A 16,859-nucleotide genomic window follows, 5' to 3' on the forward strand; every position below is an offset into this window, starting at 1 on the left:
CGACCCCATTGTGTGGGTGGGATGGGGAGGGCCGCCTGCCAGTTCAGGAAAGGTGGTGCCGCCCTGGGGAGGCCCAAGTCCTTGTCAGCAGCTCCACAAAACTGCAAGTGTCATCACATTCCTGTTCAGGAAGAAAGAGCATCCAAGAAAGGCAAGCGAGCCTCAAACAATGGAGGAAGCTCCACACAGTGCCTGTCACCTTCCTGGAGTCACAGGGCTGCACAGCAGGAAGCCACCGCAAGAAGCTCCAGGCAGCTGCAGCCAATTCCTAAGATGAGTCTAAAGCAGTCTTGTTGCCCAAGTTGCCTCCTGTGGAGTATATGACTGATTCCATCAGGAAATGCCCCGCTTCCTCTCCTACACCTCTTCCCCTGCGTTCCAAACCCACCCCCTCACCGGTCTTTAGTGAGGACAGAGGACTGGTCATAGGGCTTCTAGCACGTTGTCCCTGTGGCTGCTTACTGATTTGGCTTCCACTTTGTGAGTGAGGACAAGGTCTTACATTTAGTTCCTGGGTGGTCTGTTAGTTTTGCCTGGATTCATACCTAGAATTGAGTTTCTAACTTCAGTTCCCAGCCAGAGGCCTTGCAAAGCCACGCCAGTGGGCAGGAGAGGAAATAGGCTCAAGGTCAGGGTGCCTCACTTCTGGAAGATACTCCAGCACAGTTGGACCCGATTGAGGCTAAGCAGGACTGGGACGCTAAAACTCAACAATGTCCCCTTTCTGAGGTGTCCTGCTGGCAGGAGAGCTGTCAAGGGTATGGAGGAGGCCCAGGACTCACATTTCAGGAGTTGCATACTCAGGAGCCCTCATCCTCATGCCTTCCTTCAGGCGGCTGCAGAAGTCCTCGTCCATCTGCACTCCTGGGTAGGGAGACCCACCTGCGTGAGAGAATGGGGAAAGCACAGGGCACATTATGGCTTCAGGGTACAAAAGACTATAAGGGGGTCCTTTTCCTCCCTTTAAAGTGATGGTTTAGTAATAAATTCACAGTGACTGGAATGGATCTCCACACACAGTACAACCCATACTGAAGCTCAGCAGATGCCTGCTGGTGACACACGCTTGCCTGGCCGGTCCCATGGTGCTGGGTGTCCGATACCCCAGGTCATTCCTGTGGCTACTCCTGTCTGTTTGCTCAGGAGAGAGGGTGTCATCTGAAGGGTCCCTTCTCTCTCCCCAAAAGGAACTCTAAGGAAATCAGTCATTAGACTCATTCCTTGCGCTAGTAAACTTCATTTTAAGAGGCCAAGGTCACTTGTGGATTACTCACCCCTCAGTGAGGGTGATTTTAATTCACTACTTTCCTGTGAACTTCTCACAGAACGGGGCAGTAGTTGCGGGGCTAGGACTGAGGGAGAGGGGCCTTGAGCTCCAGGAGGCGCTGAATGTAGGCGTGGCCTGTAGGCAGGAGTCTGTGCGCCAGAGGGTCCCAGAGGGCCTCGACTTTGCCTTTTGTGAGTTTTGCTGTTCAGGATGCCCACGTAACCTTTCCTTTTAGGGGGATTCTTGGCTAGGGGTAGTAGCAAGCCAGGCCTCTAGTCTGCTCTGTTCCAGACCTCGAACCTAGTCTATCTCAGCATGTGTTTGTCTGTGCTTTCTAGTGATTACTGCTGGTAGGAAGCAGCTGGGAGGTGTGCAGTGCTGGCACTGTGTCACTGTGGGGCCATGTGGCCGCCAAGCTGCTTTCAAAGACTGGAAGCAACAGGTGCCTGTCATCGAAAGCAGGGGAATGATTTCCACACATTACAGGAAACCAGGGATGTTACTGGGTGACTTTTATTTGTTCTAAAAGGCAAATTTTTGGCAAAGTCCAAAAGACTCTTGGCTAGACCCCACATTTGGGAGGCTTCAGAGCATCACTGTGTGTCTGCAAGCAGATGTGGACTCTGCACATCTGTGTGCTCGGGGCCTTGAACAAGGCTTCTAGCCACTCATAGTGGATGTTTCTGGAAGCAGAATAACTACATCCAATGTCCCCGTCTTTCATCCTGCATAAACCACTGTCCGGGACTAGGTGTGTTTACATTAGCTGCACTATCCAGGCCTCCTGCTCCTAACACTGGTTGGCTTGTGCTGGCTGGGGCCTTTCCTAGGACACTCAAAGGAGGCATGATGCAGGGAGGGAGGAGGAAAGGGCAGTAGGAATCAGTGTGCTTGAGGAATTAGGAGAAGGGGGGGAAAGGACAAAGAAAGGAGTAGCCAGACTGGCTGAATGTAAACCCGACTTCAGATCTGTACTGGTCTGACCTTGTTTGTGTCTATGTAAAGCATCCTTACTTTGAAGGGTACGCACGCACGCACCACTCCTCACCTGAGATTCTGCACGGACCCACGCTCTGTGAGGGTTTTAGGTTCTTTTAGAAGCTGACCTAAAGGTTGTATCTACCCAAAGGACACTCAGCAGACATTTGGTTCTTGTCTATTTGATCTCTTCCTTCCCCCAAAGTTACCTAAGGAGAAGATTTCCCATAGCAGTACTCCATAAGACCACACGTCGCTCTTGGTGCTGTAGATTTTGTCAAAGATAGATTCAGGAGCCATCCATTTCAGGGGAAGTCGCGTCTAGAAAAGGGCAAGGGGGCCTTGAGCAGAAGGACATGCAAACAAAGCACATTCAACCCAAGTGCCCATAGGGTCACTTCCCAGATAACACTTGGCCCAGAAATCATTTCCTAGAGCAGTTATGGTTTCCTCACACGGAGAAAACGCTCATAACATGCAGCTGTACCAAAAGAGAGCGGCGGGCTATGTGATTCCCATGAAGATAATTACTGTTTAGTAAGCCCCTCCTATGTGTCCAGCACGTCTTAACTCCATGAGTGTAAGAAATCAGTCTCCCCCCAAACCCTGCACTCCACAGGGACCTGGAAAAGGGTGACCTGAATTGGAAGACATCCTGAAAAATCTCTAATTTCCTGAAATTTTTCTTCAGCAGGAGGATTTTGAATAGCATTCTTATGTAAAAAGACAGAATTTTAAAAGTCATTAAATGGGGGTAGTGGGCAAAGGCACAGGAAGGAAAGAAGGTGACAGACAGTGTCTGGGAGACCACATGCCTGGTTTTCAGGTGTCCGGACACATTTTGTTCTCTTCTTGGTAACAGGAATCCTGGTGAGTTAGGCCCTGCCGCCTAGGTGGATGGGAATGAAGAGACAAAGAGAAAAATGCAGGGGGAGCAGCAGGGAGAGGCTGAAAGAGATGAGATGAACAGAAGAGCGCAGACAGATACATAGGTGCCCTCTCTGCAAGTCAGGGCTCCTCAAGACAATTTTTTTTGTTTTTTTGTTTTGTTTTGTTTTTTTAATAAAAAGAGACTGGAGCGGTGGCTCTCAAAGTAAAGTCCTGGGACCAGCTGTGTCAGCAGCATCTGGAAACTTGTTAGAAAGGCAAATTCTCAGGCTCCGCGCAGGACTTTCTAAGTGAGAGTTTCTGGGGGTGGGGCCCAGCTAACTGTAGTTTGATAAGCCCTCAGGCGATTTGTGAGCGCACTGAAGTCTGAGAACCACCACTGTAGAGTAATCGGCAGGGCCCAGACCCAGGCTTACGCGCTCAGGGTGCAGGCTGAGAAGAGAGGACACAGGAGGTCACCCACAAAAGTGAAACATAACACTGTGCCCACAAACAAGCAGAGAGGGGCCAGTGTGAGCCACAGGTGAACGGCATGCATGGAAGGCGGGGTGAGGCGGGGTGGGGGCAGCTTCCTCAATAACAAGATAATACCAATGCCTCCCCGCCCTTTCCTGAGATATATACACCTGCTGAGTCAATCATCTGGGTTTATTTGAGGGAAAGAGTCCAGGCTGTTCTTTCCAGTGATTCCAAAAACTCCCACAGGAGTCAAAGGGAGGTGCCCAGAGCCCGGCTAAACACTTCCCAGGTTCGCCGTCTCAGGCAGCACTGCCAGAGGACAGGTGCCACGCCGGAAGTGAGGGAGGAACAGAACCGGGTGAGCGGCCGTTCAGACCAGGGCCACCCACACACGGGCTCTCTGGGACACAGCCGTCTTGTCTCCACAGAAAGCACACGATGGTTTTCAGGGGACCACTGTAGAGGAAGTGTAAGTATTTACCGAGGGCACTGGTCTGTGTTTAAAAATGATAGTGTATAAACGAGTCAAAGAAACATCAAACTGACTTACATCTCCTTTTCTCACGTAATCGGGGTTCTTATAAATGTCCCGGGCAAGGCCAAAATCGCAAATCTTCACCACGTTGTTCTCAGATAACAGAATGTTTCGTGCTGCCAGGTCCCGATGAATGCACTATAATAAAACAGTTGCATAATCAATGCATTTCCTTAGTCTAACTGACTAATTTCCTGTGGCTTCTCAGTGTCATTATTCTTCTTAATTTGAGGATCTGTTACACAACGGAAGCAACCCCCAGTGCACATGGAGTTACCATAAACGTGAAGCGCCTCTTTACAAATAGAGGCCCCCGGAGGCCCCAAACACAAGGCAGGGCCTGCATCTGCTTTGCCACTGTTTTGCAGCACAGCACCCTCTTTGATGAAGCTGCAATCAAATTCTCCCAGGGAGCAAAACTTCCCCCCAAACTTTGGTCCTCCAGCTACAGTCCCCACAGCTGGACTAACAGAGCCCTCCTGGGAGTGGAGTGTTCTGGGCTCGGGCCAGGGCTGCAGATATGTGGAGGGCAATGTGAAGAATGGGGACCAGGTCTGTCCGGTCAAATTTTCCCCTAGAGTTCAGTTCTACCCCCTGGTATTAAGACTTGGTGTTCTCAAAACTCTTCGCTCCTATCAGGACAAATTCAGGCATCGGTCATGATATTTACTCTATATTTAAGGACATAAGTATAAGCAAATACTAGGAAAAGTGGATTTATAGCCAACACGCGTGTTTGTCCATGTCAGTGTCCACATGTCCAGCCCTGGCAACGAAGAGCAACAGTAAAGAGCAAGGCTGACCTTTCTTGAAGACAAAAACTCCATGCCTCTGGCCACTTGAAAACTGTAAGAAATCAGATCTTCCATAGTTATGGGCTGCTTGTAGAAATCGTCAGAATCTGGAAAGCATTAAAACCGTAGCTGTTTGTAATGACGCTTGTTATTATGCCAAATCCCGGTTTATTGGATCAATGTTAGTAAAACATAAAACAAACCAATAAGTGGATCAGAGTTCATTTTCAAGAGCATTTGAGTTTCAGGACGAATATCAGAGATTTTTCCAAGCCTCCAGCCCATTTTCCCAAGCATGGGGGTGGGGGTGGGGGGTGGGGGATGACCCGTTAAGACAAAAAGGCTTGAGGAGAGACAATTGTACAGAGTTCCCTGTCAAAATTAGTAACTCTGTAAATAATCTTATTCAAATCTTATCTCCTCAGGACATTACCCTTCGAGTCTCCCACGGATGTTTATTAGGGTGATAAATAAGAAAAAAATTTCAGAGATGCACAGTATGTTGTAAAAATATCTCAGACTGTAGGACAGGAAGGAATTAATACCTACCCTCCTCTTCCTCCACATCACTCAGACTTTTATCTTCCTGAAAGCCGGAGCTCGCGAAGCTCTCGCTGCTGGTGACACTGTCTAGTCTTTGTTTCTTGCCTTGCTCCACGTCTGGCTCCATTTTTTCTTTCTTAGGCTCCATGTGCAATGCTGCATCCTTTGAACAGACCAAGAAGGACACAGATGAAGGAGCTCCAGAACCGAAATGGAGAAGATAGTACCTCAAGGTGGCAATTGCCCGAGTTGAGAGAATGTCATTTCCACAAAATAGACAGTAAATTAGCAGCAAGGCACCTGGCTACTCCTGGGGTTGTGGAGTCTATGCTGCTGTTGGTGGGCTTGAGCCAGCGTCCTGGGTACGATAAAGGAGTAGTAACTTCAGCTGGAACTCACTGAGAGCTTACTCTGTGTGATCCAGAATCTTAAAAAAACTTAGGTATATTTTCTCATTTAATCTTTCCAACAATTCCACGAAGTAGTTGTTGCTTATACATAAAGAAATAGGTTTAGAGAAGTCAAGTAGTCAAAGTCACATGCAGCTGGTAAATGGCAAAGCTTGGACTCAGGTTTGGCCATCTTCCATTTGTGCCTGTAAGCACGTTTCCGACCCCACGTGCCAGCTTAGGGAGATGGCATGAATGGCGGAAAAGCACCCCCAGAGGACTTGGGCTTCACTTTGCAGTCCCTACGAGGAGGAATAAGAGAGGGCTGCAGTACCAATTTCTCTGGTTTCCTTAGGAAAGGAGGGAACACGAACATTTTTTTTTCTTCCAATGCAAACAAAGAAACAGTTAAGACCCTAACAGGGGTAGAAAAGGCCTTTCGTCCTGGACAGGGCATCCAAGCCCCGGTGTGTAGTCTAGCTCTTCCATTAGTGAACGTGACCTTGGGCAAATCACCTTATTTTTCTGGGTTTCATTTTCCTCATCTGAAAGGCTCTATCATCCTATCATGTTCTGACTCATAGAAAAATGAGTTATTGGTTTGGGTGTTTATGTGGAACCAGAAAAGATTTGTATCACATTTAGTAATTCAACTAGCAACTGTGCCAATAAAACCTTAGCACTCCCAGTGGCCTCATGACGGGACCAGGGAACTAGACTCAATTCTGCCGGATGGCACTACTGAAACCAGGCCAAGGGGGCCTGGGGCTCGGTGCTGTCCCTGAGCTGCCAGCACGCTGGGCAGTGCTGGGATTGGCCAGGTTTCCTGGCCTTCCTCGGCTTTTCCTAGAAATGTCACAAAATAGGAGTGATGCCTCCACTAGAGGGCGCAGTGGGAGCAAGCAGAGGGCAGAGGAGAGCGTTTCAAATTCTAAAAGTGCAGAGGGCACTGGGCTGCGGCCCCCTGAAAGGAGGCCCTCCTGTGCTGCAGGACGGAGGCAGGCCTCTGAGGGAACAGCCACCGCCACTCTGGTGACCCACCTGAAAGCTGGTAAAGAGTATCTCCCTGAGGCAGTTGGATTTGATTCTGCTCAGTTGGGGACTGGAATTTTATTTATGACAAGGCCCTCTCCAGGACAGAAGGCAGCAGGGAGAGTGCTGGCAGGGTGTGGGGGAGGAAGTGCTCGGCAGGCCCACTCGGGCGCAGGGCCACGGCCAGCTCTCTGGGCAGTCTTCTTCCCGACTTCCCAGAAGTCTCAGCCTGGGGCCTGTCTCCCAAGAACCGTAACTCAAGCTCCCTCATCCGCTTTCTGACTCTCAGTCAATGGCATTCTCAGCTTTGCTTATTGGTAACTATTTCTGTTAAATAAAGGCTGATTTACTGAACTTTTGGGACTCTGTCAGAAAGCAGTGAACTTATTTGGAAAATGAAATATCCCATTTCTATTTAGCCATTTGGGTTTTTCTTTGCCTTCTCTTTATATTGCTTTAGGTTCCAAATATGAAATATAGCCATGTGTTTTCCATGTAATACTAGGCTCCACCAACAGGGAGGTGAATTATTAAATATAGCCAGAGAAGGAAGCAAACTCTTCAAAACAAAGGACGCACAAATCCAAATGTTCCATCCTGCCCTGATCCCTGGGGTATTCTGCTGGCTTAGGTCTTCCTGAAGCCAGTCCAGGATTTCAGGACTGGTCTGCACTGCCCTCAACTCAGGGCACCACTTTCCACTGCTTACGTTTTCTCCCCCTCCTTATCCAGTGTAGTGCAGAGAAAAGCATTGGAAGGGGAGACAAGAGGGCTGGGTTCTTTCTTTCATCTCTTGGTAGGTGCGTCCTTAAGTCAATCACTTGACTTTTCTGAGCACATCTGTACTGTGAGGGTGTGTAATAGCTGATCACAAAGATCCCATTCAGCTTATAGGCTCTAATGATGAGAGGACATGGTTTAAAATTGGGGAAAATATGGCCTTGCATGTAGGCTGCCCGTCTGGTAGAGCATGTGTCTTTGGTTGGATCAAAGTTTAAGAAATGAGAGACTGGGCTAGTTGTCCAGTGGTTTTTATTTGCGTGCCACATGACCACTCTTGCCCACGTGACAGAGATAGGCACCACTCATGGGTTTTGGACACTTAATCTATTATATAGATCATACAGATCAGTGGCATTCAGTTGAACTCACCTATTCTTTCTATTTCAGTGGGTCAATGACAATGATGATAGTTAACATTCATTGAATATTTACCTGTATATAATTCTCTAAACAATGAGATGGGTTCTATTATTACTTTTGTTCAATAAATGAGAAACTTAAATTTAAAGAGACTGAGTAACTTGCTCAAGGTCCCAGATCTCATGAGTGATAGAAACAGGATTTAAACACAGGCAGATGCAGAGTCCGAGTGCTTAACCCACCACACTACATGGATTCCTCACCAACATTGCTAATTACCAATTAATAATATCGAATCATTGTCTGCTGAGCTTCTCCAGACCAAAGAAGGACACTGCGTTGGTGGGATGGGTCACACTGGCAAAGTTTTATTAAAGTCTTTTTTCCTACATTCAATAACCTCTTTTAATCTTGATTTGCCTTTAGAACTTGGACCCATGTGTTTCTTTTATTACATAGCCTTATTTTAGTGGATAAGGCTGGTTCAGTGCATATGTAGGGGTGACAGGTGGTGAGGGTGTGAAGAAGTGGGAGTAAGGAGAGTGGGAAGGAAAGAAAATGATTTCTCGGACTCCATCATTGGTCTATTGTTTACTGTAAAGTCACTCAGTTGATTTCTCTAATCTAATTTCTCTAATAAACAGAGACAATTACACTTGCTATCTTTATCAAACAAGTGACTAAGTGATTTGTGTGTGTCTGTGCTTATTTGGGGAGAGAGGGGGAGAGGGAGAAAGAGAGAGAGAGAGAGAGAGAGAGAGAGAGAGAGAGAGAGAGAAAGAGAGAGCGAGAGAGAGATATCAAGATGATTTGATAGGTGTTTAGATGGAAGGCTAGCAAATTTAATCCTTATTTATTGCTCCATACACCAGGATCAAATATTCTCTGTGCTGTCCGCAAAAAGAGCGTAAGGAAATTTTTAAAAAGGAGGGAAACCCAGATGTTAGTCTAATGGGAATATATAGGTTTCTCTTGCTTTATGGGGCAACAGCCTAAATGGAAAGTCATTGCTCTCTTTAAGAATGTCCAACCCCTAAATTCCTTACCTTGTTGAGAAAGAATAAGTCTCGTTTGCTCTTGAGATAGTTGGACAGATTTCCATATTTGCAATATTCAACGATCACCATCAGAGGCCCTGCAGCCAAAACAACACATGCTCAGCCACACCAAGTGGTCAGCCAGCTGCCAGCCTGAGAAGCCCCGAACCAGCTTGTCTTTATATTAGTGGGGTCTAGGGATGCAATTTCGGGTGAGAAAGTTTTTTCAATTAAAAAATTCAAAAGGAATAGGAAACAATTGGGAGTTGGGAGTGGGGAGAAGTAGAAAAAAAAAAAAAGAAGAGAAAGAACTTTGAGGAGGGGAGGGGCCAATGCCAGGGCTCTCCCTGTAACTTGCTGCCACCTTCTGTTTGTTAGCCACACCCTAGTGCAGGGGTCCTCAAACTACGGCCCGCAGGCCACATGCAAATACAAATATTGTATTTCTTCCCGTTTTGTTTTTTTACCTCAAAATAAGATATGTGCAGTGTGCATAGGAATTTGTTCATAGTTTTTTTTAAAACTATAGTCCGGCCCTCCAACGGTCTGAGGGACAGTGAACTGGCCCCCCGTTTAAAAAGTTTGAGGAGCCCTGCCTTAGTGAGTAGAGGGGCCTCAAGATATTGTCACAGTAACCCCAGGATTATCAAGCAGGTCCTCCCTTCCAGTGCAGAAAATAGACCGGTTCTGTCTGGACTGTCTCTTCCCAGCCAGGTGGGGTGTCCCACAGCCTTTGCCTCCAGGCTTGTCCCAAGGGCTAAAGCAGGGGTCGGCAAACGTTTTTGTAAAGGACCAGACAGCAAATATTTCAGGCTTTGTAGGCCATACAGCTCAGTGCAGCCCTTGTAGTGTGAAAGCAGCTATAGATGACAATACAACCAAATGAGTGACGGTGCCGCAATGAAACTTCATGAACATATAAATTTGAATTTCATATCATTCTCACAAAATATTATTCTTTTGAGTTTTTCCCCTCAACTATTTAAAACGGCCAAATTAATCTCACAGGCTGGCCCCATGGTTTGCCGATTCCCGGTTAAACAGAAGCAAGCGGGTTGGGAAGAAAAACACAGCCCAGTGCAACTCGGTCTCCAAGTGGTGCCCGAAGGCTGCGTCCGCCTCCTCTGGCGCCTGCGCTCCCCACTGCGTCCCCCACAGCCCCCGCAGGCCTGAGACCTGCTGCGAAGAGCAGCTTCCGGTTCCGGTTCCGGTTCCGGTTCTGGGTGACAGCAGGGTGATCCTGGAGCAGTTCCGCGTGCTGGGAGCGCAGCTGCGCGGGTTCCTTGAGCCCCAGGGCGCAGGCCCCCTAGCCTTTCAGGCGCACAGAGGCCGCCTGCTCGGCAGAGGGGTGCTCTGTCTCTGTCCGGACGTGGCATGTTGGAGGCCTGACCGCACCTCCTCTGCCCTCCGGTACAGAACGGGAAGCTGCTGCCACAGGCTGTAGTCACCCACCCTGAGGAGGAGCCTGCAGTCCTTGCCCGCAGGAGGGCGTCCGCCCTGAGGCCGCTACACCGAGCGCAGAGGCACAGGTGAAGGGGGTTCTCTGATCAGCCCTGGTCAGTTTTGGAGGCGACTTTGGAGGAGGTGACCAGAGCTGGGCTCAGTGCAGAGGTTGCCCATTCCTTTGAAGCTTCGCCTGAAGGAATGAGTGTTCCCGAAGACCTTTCTGTCCTCCCCTATGGGAAGGTTAGTGCTCGGCTGTCCTTCCCTTCGGAACCTTTAATTAACTGCACAGGGAAGGCATTTCTAGGATGGGACCCCCCCCCCCTCCTTTTATAAATGGAAAAACTGTTTCCTCCGGACCCTTTGAAAGGCCATTTTCTAGGAGGTGAGGAGGAACAGGGGTGGGGAGAAGAAGCTGTACGTTGGAGAAGTCTGCTTCTAGCATGTGGGCTGGACATGGAGCAGCCCTGTCCCGTCTCATTTACCTCCTTGCTTGGTACAGGCTCCCAGCAGGTTGACTACATTCAGGTGGTGGCCAATATGGGTCAGGATCTTGAGCTCAGTCATCAGAGCTTTGTACTCGCTGGCTGTGGCCCCCTCTGTGTGAGAAGCAAGGAAGAGTCAAGGCGACAGGACAATGAGGCTCTTTCCGCCGGAAGCGGCGTTCCTGCCCTCCATGTTTGTCAGTGCTCTGCCTGTTGCTTCATTAACTTCCCCACATTCTGCAGAAAGGCCAAGTCTCCAGACTGTTTTCATTACTCCCACCCTCCTGAGCCAACATCCTTTTGATTACAGTAAGGCCCAGGGTGGTGGGGGGGTTAGTCACTGCACATTTCCTCTCTGTGGACCTAGGCCTGCTCAGTAATGTGCTGACTCAGAGCAGAGCACCTTGTGAAAATGCCTTCTAAGGACTTCCCTCCATCAGAACCAGGCACAGCAAGAACCTTCCAGGCAGGGATGTGCCCACAGCTTACCTCTTTTTCTCATTGTTTCCCTCTTTGAGGTGTTACAAAGAAGGAGCACAAATGGCCACAAGTGACACCCCCCCCCCCCCTTTATAAAAATCTTTGCAATGTGTTATTTTCTCCCTATAACCTTTTCCTCCCTGGAGTCCACAGGGTTATCTCAAGTTGTGAGGATCCATAGGCATCTGATTTCAATTTCATTCTCAGAAATAAACAACATCAGTCTAAGAATTAACAGAATCTAAAACCTACGTTTATTCTGTCTGCATTTAAATATTTTAAGTTACTTTTAGAAATAAAAAGTTGTATAATCTTGCTGTAAAACATTTCAACAGTATGATGTATATAGAGTAAAAAGTGAAAGCCACTCCAGCCCACTTAACTTTTCAGAAATAACCACTGTTAATCTTTTGGAATTTCAGACCCTTTCTATGCTTTTATAAAAAATATATATCCAAAGATCTTTTTTAATTTACATAAGTGGGATGACATATATGTGGGATTATATACATCTCTATATATGGACAGATATAATTTGCTTTTCCTTCTTTTTAATATGTCAGAGACTCTATCCCTCCTTTTTAATTGGTTTATGGCATTCCTAACATATAGATTGTTTAAAGTTTTTCCCCCCATTAAAAACAATGCTGTAGCTCGGCAAGTGTTGCTCAGTGGTTGAGCGTTGACCTATGAACCAGGAGGTCACGGTTTGATTCCCAGTCAGGGCACATGCCCAAGTTACGGGCTCAGTCCCCCATGGGGGACATGCAGGAGGCACCAATCAATGATTCTCTCTCATCATTGTGTTTCTATCTTTCTCTCCCTCCCCCTTGCTCTTCGAAATCAATAAAAAAGTTTATATTAAAAAACACACAAGTAGTGCCGTAGTAGACAGCCTGTGTGTAATCTTTGTACACATGTGCAAGTATTTCTGTAAGATAGTCTTGGAATGGATCAGAGGATATGCATGTAACATTGTGGTAGATACCGATACGGTATTTCTTAAGTACAAATCATTTTTTAATAATAGTTGAACTTTGGAAGCCTTCCAGTGAGGTTGGGTTTGGCTCACAGGAGATTCTCAACAAATATTTGTTAAATAAATAAACAACATGATTACTGTTCTCATTGCAGATATGGGCATAAGGCCCCCAAAGGTTAAAGGTTTTGCTCAAGGGCACTGTGAAAGAGCTTCTGACTCATGGCCTTTATTTGACATTCTGCCTTTTCAATTTCTCCTAGAAACAGATGGCCAACCAATTTAAAAACAAGAAAGCTGAATGAAAATGGTTTTTAGAAATTTTGTATAGTGGATGATTTGGTTGCTTAAAAAACATAAGCATTTATAAAGATATTTATTACACATACTATTTCTGTATTACACAGAGTAGATTCTTTGGGCCTTTAAGAAATATCAGGTCAAAATTTCTCTTTTCAAACTCATCAATCCCTTCATGCATTTATACCCCTTTAGCACAGCCGACTTACCTTGCCCAGAGACAGAGTGTGGTAGTAAGCAGGGAAATAGGACCAGCTGAGGAAGCAGATGCTTCCAGATTTAGTTCCAGTGTATCTCAAGGCGGAGTACTAGCTTGCCTCAGGATTTTGGAGCAATGAACCATGTTTAGGAGGCAGTCAGCACCTCTTTGGTAGCACTGTGGTGTGGGGGAAAGAGCACTGCCCTCAAAACTACAAGACTTGCACTCAAATCCTTGCTTATACACTGGGGAGCTGTGTGGCTGGGATAATCATATATACCTCACAGGGCTATAGAGAGAGGTGACGTCAGAGCAATGATGGTGTAAGAGCGTCTCTTTTCCTCTCCCCCTGATATTTCAACAAGTTAACCACCTATAATTCAATGAAGAAGTCCCTGCTCAACACAGATGCATGCCTGAGAGACCTGCACACTGAAACACCTAAAGGTGGGCATTGGGGGCGGGGGGGGGGGTGGTAAAAGGGAAGATGAGAAGGGAGGAAAGCACAGAGTTGGCCAAGGACTAGGTCGTAGATGCAGCCCTGCAGCACAGCTGGGAACTAGCAGCCTGGCCAGGAGAGGGGAGAAAGCTGGTGGTGGAGGTAGCAGGCACTTCCTTCAGCCTGGAGGAACAGAGAGCAGGGCCATCTGTAAGCTGTGAGCTGCAAGCTTCCAGTAGCAAGAGCGGACATTGTCTGAGTTGTGTGGTTGCATGCGAGTGGTGAGAGAGTACAGTGTCTGAATCTTGGCCATGCAGCGAGTAGGGCTGGAGTCACTCACGTGAGCAGCAAGAGTGAACACTGAGTCAACAGAGGCCCACCCTACAGAGCAGTGGGTGCTGGTGTGAGGCTCCCCACTGCTGGGCCTGGTGGTGGTGTTTCAGACAAAGAAAGGAAATCACAGAGCCTTGCTGCTGCTTAGACTCCCCAAATTTGCCCCCCCGCCCCTGCCCAGTTGCCCATGGAGTTGGCTTCAGGAGCATATCATCTGTAAACCAAGTGGTGTTTCAGTAGAATTGCTGTTTCTCCCTGTGACTGAACCTCAGGAGGGGTGCTTGGGCCAGACATGCGGAGGTCAGGGGTCACCATTATGGTGAGGGCAAAACAAATCCCACCCACAAGCAGTCTGGGGTACTGCCCTCTGGAAGCTGCAGAGGCTCAAATCTGGTAAACATCTTGCAATTCAGCGTCACCTACTGGAACATAGGAAAAAGACCTCCCCAGAGATAAATGTGAAAACCAAGGAGGGCAGCAAATACCATGAAGAACCACATATCGACGATGACCAGAAAGAAATGAAAGATCCCCAGAAAGTAGGCTGGAAAACATGGAATTACGTGATATAAATGATAGAAATTTCAAGATTGCAATTCTGAAATTACTCAATGAGATGCGAGAAAATACTGACAGGCAATTCAGTGCACTCAGAAAACAAATCAATGAACAAAATGAACATTTCTCCAAGGAAATTGAAACTTTAAAAATGAATATATCAGCATTCCTGGAAATGAAGCAGGCAATTGAGGAGATTAAGAGTGAGCTGTTGAGCATAGAAAACAGAACCAACCAATTAGAGGAAAGAACTAGTGATATTGAAGATAGGAATCAAGAAATAACACAGAAGGAAGAAGAGAGAGACCTAAGAATAAAGAAAAATGAAAGAGGTCTACGAGACCTCCCTGACTCCATCAGAAAAAGTAATATCACAATCATAGGCATTATGGAGAAGGAAGAGAGGGAGCATGGAATGGAGACCCTGTTAAAACGAATAGTAGATGAGAACTTCTCAAATCTATGGAAACAACTAGATCCTCAAATCCAAGAAGCAAACAGAACACCTAGTTACATCAATCCAAAGAGGCCCTCTCCAAGGCACGTGGTGATACAGCTGTCAAAAATTAATGACAAAGACAAAAGAACACCTGCAGACCAGATTCACCAATTGTTACTGTTTTAACCCACTCATTTTATCATATGGGATGGATCCATCTGTATCATTGTTTCTGAACCATTTGAGGGTAAGTTACATTCATAGATACTTTAGTGTTCATTTCCTAAGAATATTCACTTATGCAATCACAGTAGTGTTATCAACTTCAGTAACTTCAACATTGGTTCAATACTTTAATCCATCATTCTGATTCCACTTTATCATTGGCCCCAATATTTTCCAGTACAGAATCCAACCCGGGGTCAGGACTGCACAGAGTTGTCACGTCTCTTTGAGAGCCTTAGTAAGTAGATCCAGCTTTGCTATCAATCTCTCCTTGTCACTGGGCACTCAGAATTCACCTGTAAACTGAGATTGTGGCAACTACCCCACCCATCTCTTGGTGAGTAAAGGCACTTTAACAATCTAAAAATGAATAAATAAAATAAAATAATGACAAAGAAAATTTTCTCAAAGCAGCCAGGGAAAAGAAGGAAGTGACCTACAAAGGAAAACCCACCAGAATTTCATCCAACTTCTCAGCAGGAACTCTACAAGCCAGAAGAGAATTGAACCAAATATTCAAACGTCTAAAAGAGAGAAATTACCAGCCACAAATAATATATCCAGCAAAATTATCTTTTAAATCTGAAGGAAAAGTAAGGATGTTCCTAGATATACAGAAGCTGAGGGATTTTATCATCAGAAAACCCCATTGCAGAAAATACTCAAGGGAGTTATTCTACCTGAAATAAAGAACATAAGGTTACGACTCTATGAGTTAGATCACCAAAAAACTTACCGCATAAACAGGATACTTTGTGACAACAAAAATATGCAAAGGGAAGGGGGGAAGTTCTGAACTGGCAAAGGAAGATGAAGAGCAAATGCACTCAAAATGGAAAAAAAACTATGGTATATATGCAACTTCATTTTTTATAAACCTAATGGCAACCACACACAAAAATCCCCCAAACAGGCATATAGCTTAAAAGAAGAGGAAACAGAGAAAAGAAATATGGAACACCACCAAACAAAAACAACAGACAGAAGCATAAAGGAAAAGAACCAATAGAGGCACAGAGCTACCAGAAAACAAAAGATAAAATGGCTGTAGGAAATTCTTATACATCAATAATTACCCTAAATGCAAATGGTCTGACTTCACTAGTAAAGAGGCAGAGTTGCAGAGTGAAAAAAAAAAACAAAACCCAACCATATGCTGCTTATAAAAGATACATCTAAACAGCAAAGACAAAGGTAGATTCAAAGTAAAAGGGTGGAAAATTTCTCCATGCAAAAAAAGCAGGTGTAGCCATACTTATACCTGACAAAATAGATTTCAAGATAACAAAGATAACAAGAGACAAAGATGGACACTTTATAATGATAAAGGGAACAGTACATCAAGAAAGCATAACAACACTTCTTAATAAATAAGCACCCAACCAGGGAGCACGGAAATATATTAAACAGCTACTCACAGAACTAAAGGGAGAAACAGATCAAAACACAATCATAATTGGAGACCTTAATACTCCATTGACAGCTCTAGACAGATCAACCAAACAGAAAATCAATAAAGAAATATTGGCCTTAAGTGAAACACTAGACCAAATGGGTATAATTGACATTTACAGAACATTTTATCTCTTAACATCAGATTATACATTTTTCTCCAGTGCACATGGACCATTCTCAAGTATAGACCATATATTGGGTCACAGAACTGGCATCAACAAATTAAAAAAAGATTAAAATTATATCAAGCATATTTTCTGATTATGATGCCTTAAAATTAGAAATCAACTGCAAAAAGGAAGTAAAGAAACCCACAAATACATGGAGATTAAATAACATACTACTAAGAAATGACTGGGTCAAAGAAGAAATAAAAGACAAGATCAAAAGATATATAGAGAAATGAGAATGATAATACAACATATCAAAACTCTGGAATGCAGCAAAAGCAGTAATAAG

General features: G+C 45.7%; 1 protein-coding gene across 1 annotated transcript in view; it reads right to left on the reverse strand.

Moving 5' to 3' along the window:
• FLT1 (fms related receptor tyrosine kinase 1) overlaps positions 1-16,859 on the reverse strand; it is a 204,800-nt gene that overhangs the window by 19,229 nt on the left and 168,712 nt on the right. The window contains exons 19-25 of the mRNA XM_059684051.1: positions 10,994-11,107; positions 9,075-9,163; positions 5,471-5,627; positions 4,931-5,028; positions 4,143-4,265; positions 2,455-2,566; positions 783-882 (exon numbers count right to left, since the gene is read on the reverse strand). Coding sequence (XP_059540034.1) covers positions 783-882; positions 2,455-2,566; positions 4,143-4,265; positions 4,931-5,028; positions 5,471-5,627; positions 9,075-9,163; positions 10,994-11,107 — 793 coding nt within the window. The remainder of the gene's footprint in view (positions 1-782; positions 883-2,454; positions 2,567-4,142; positions 4,266-4,930; positions 5,029-5,470; positions 5,628-9,074; positions 9,164-10,993; positions 11,108-16,859) is intronic.

Source organism: Myotis daubentonii, chromosome 2, assembly GCF_963259705.1.
Source record: "Myotis daubentonii chromosome 2, mMyoDau2.1, whole genome shotgun sequence".
NCBI classification, from domain to species: Eukaryota; Metazoa; Chordata; class Mammalia; order Chiroptera; family Vespertilionidae; genus Myotis; species Myotis daubentonii.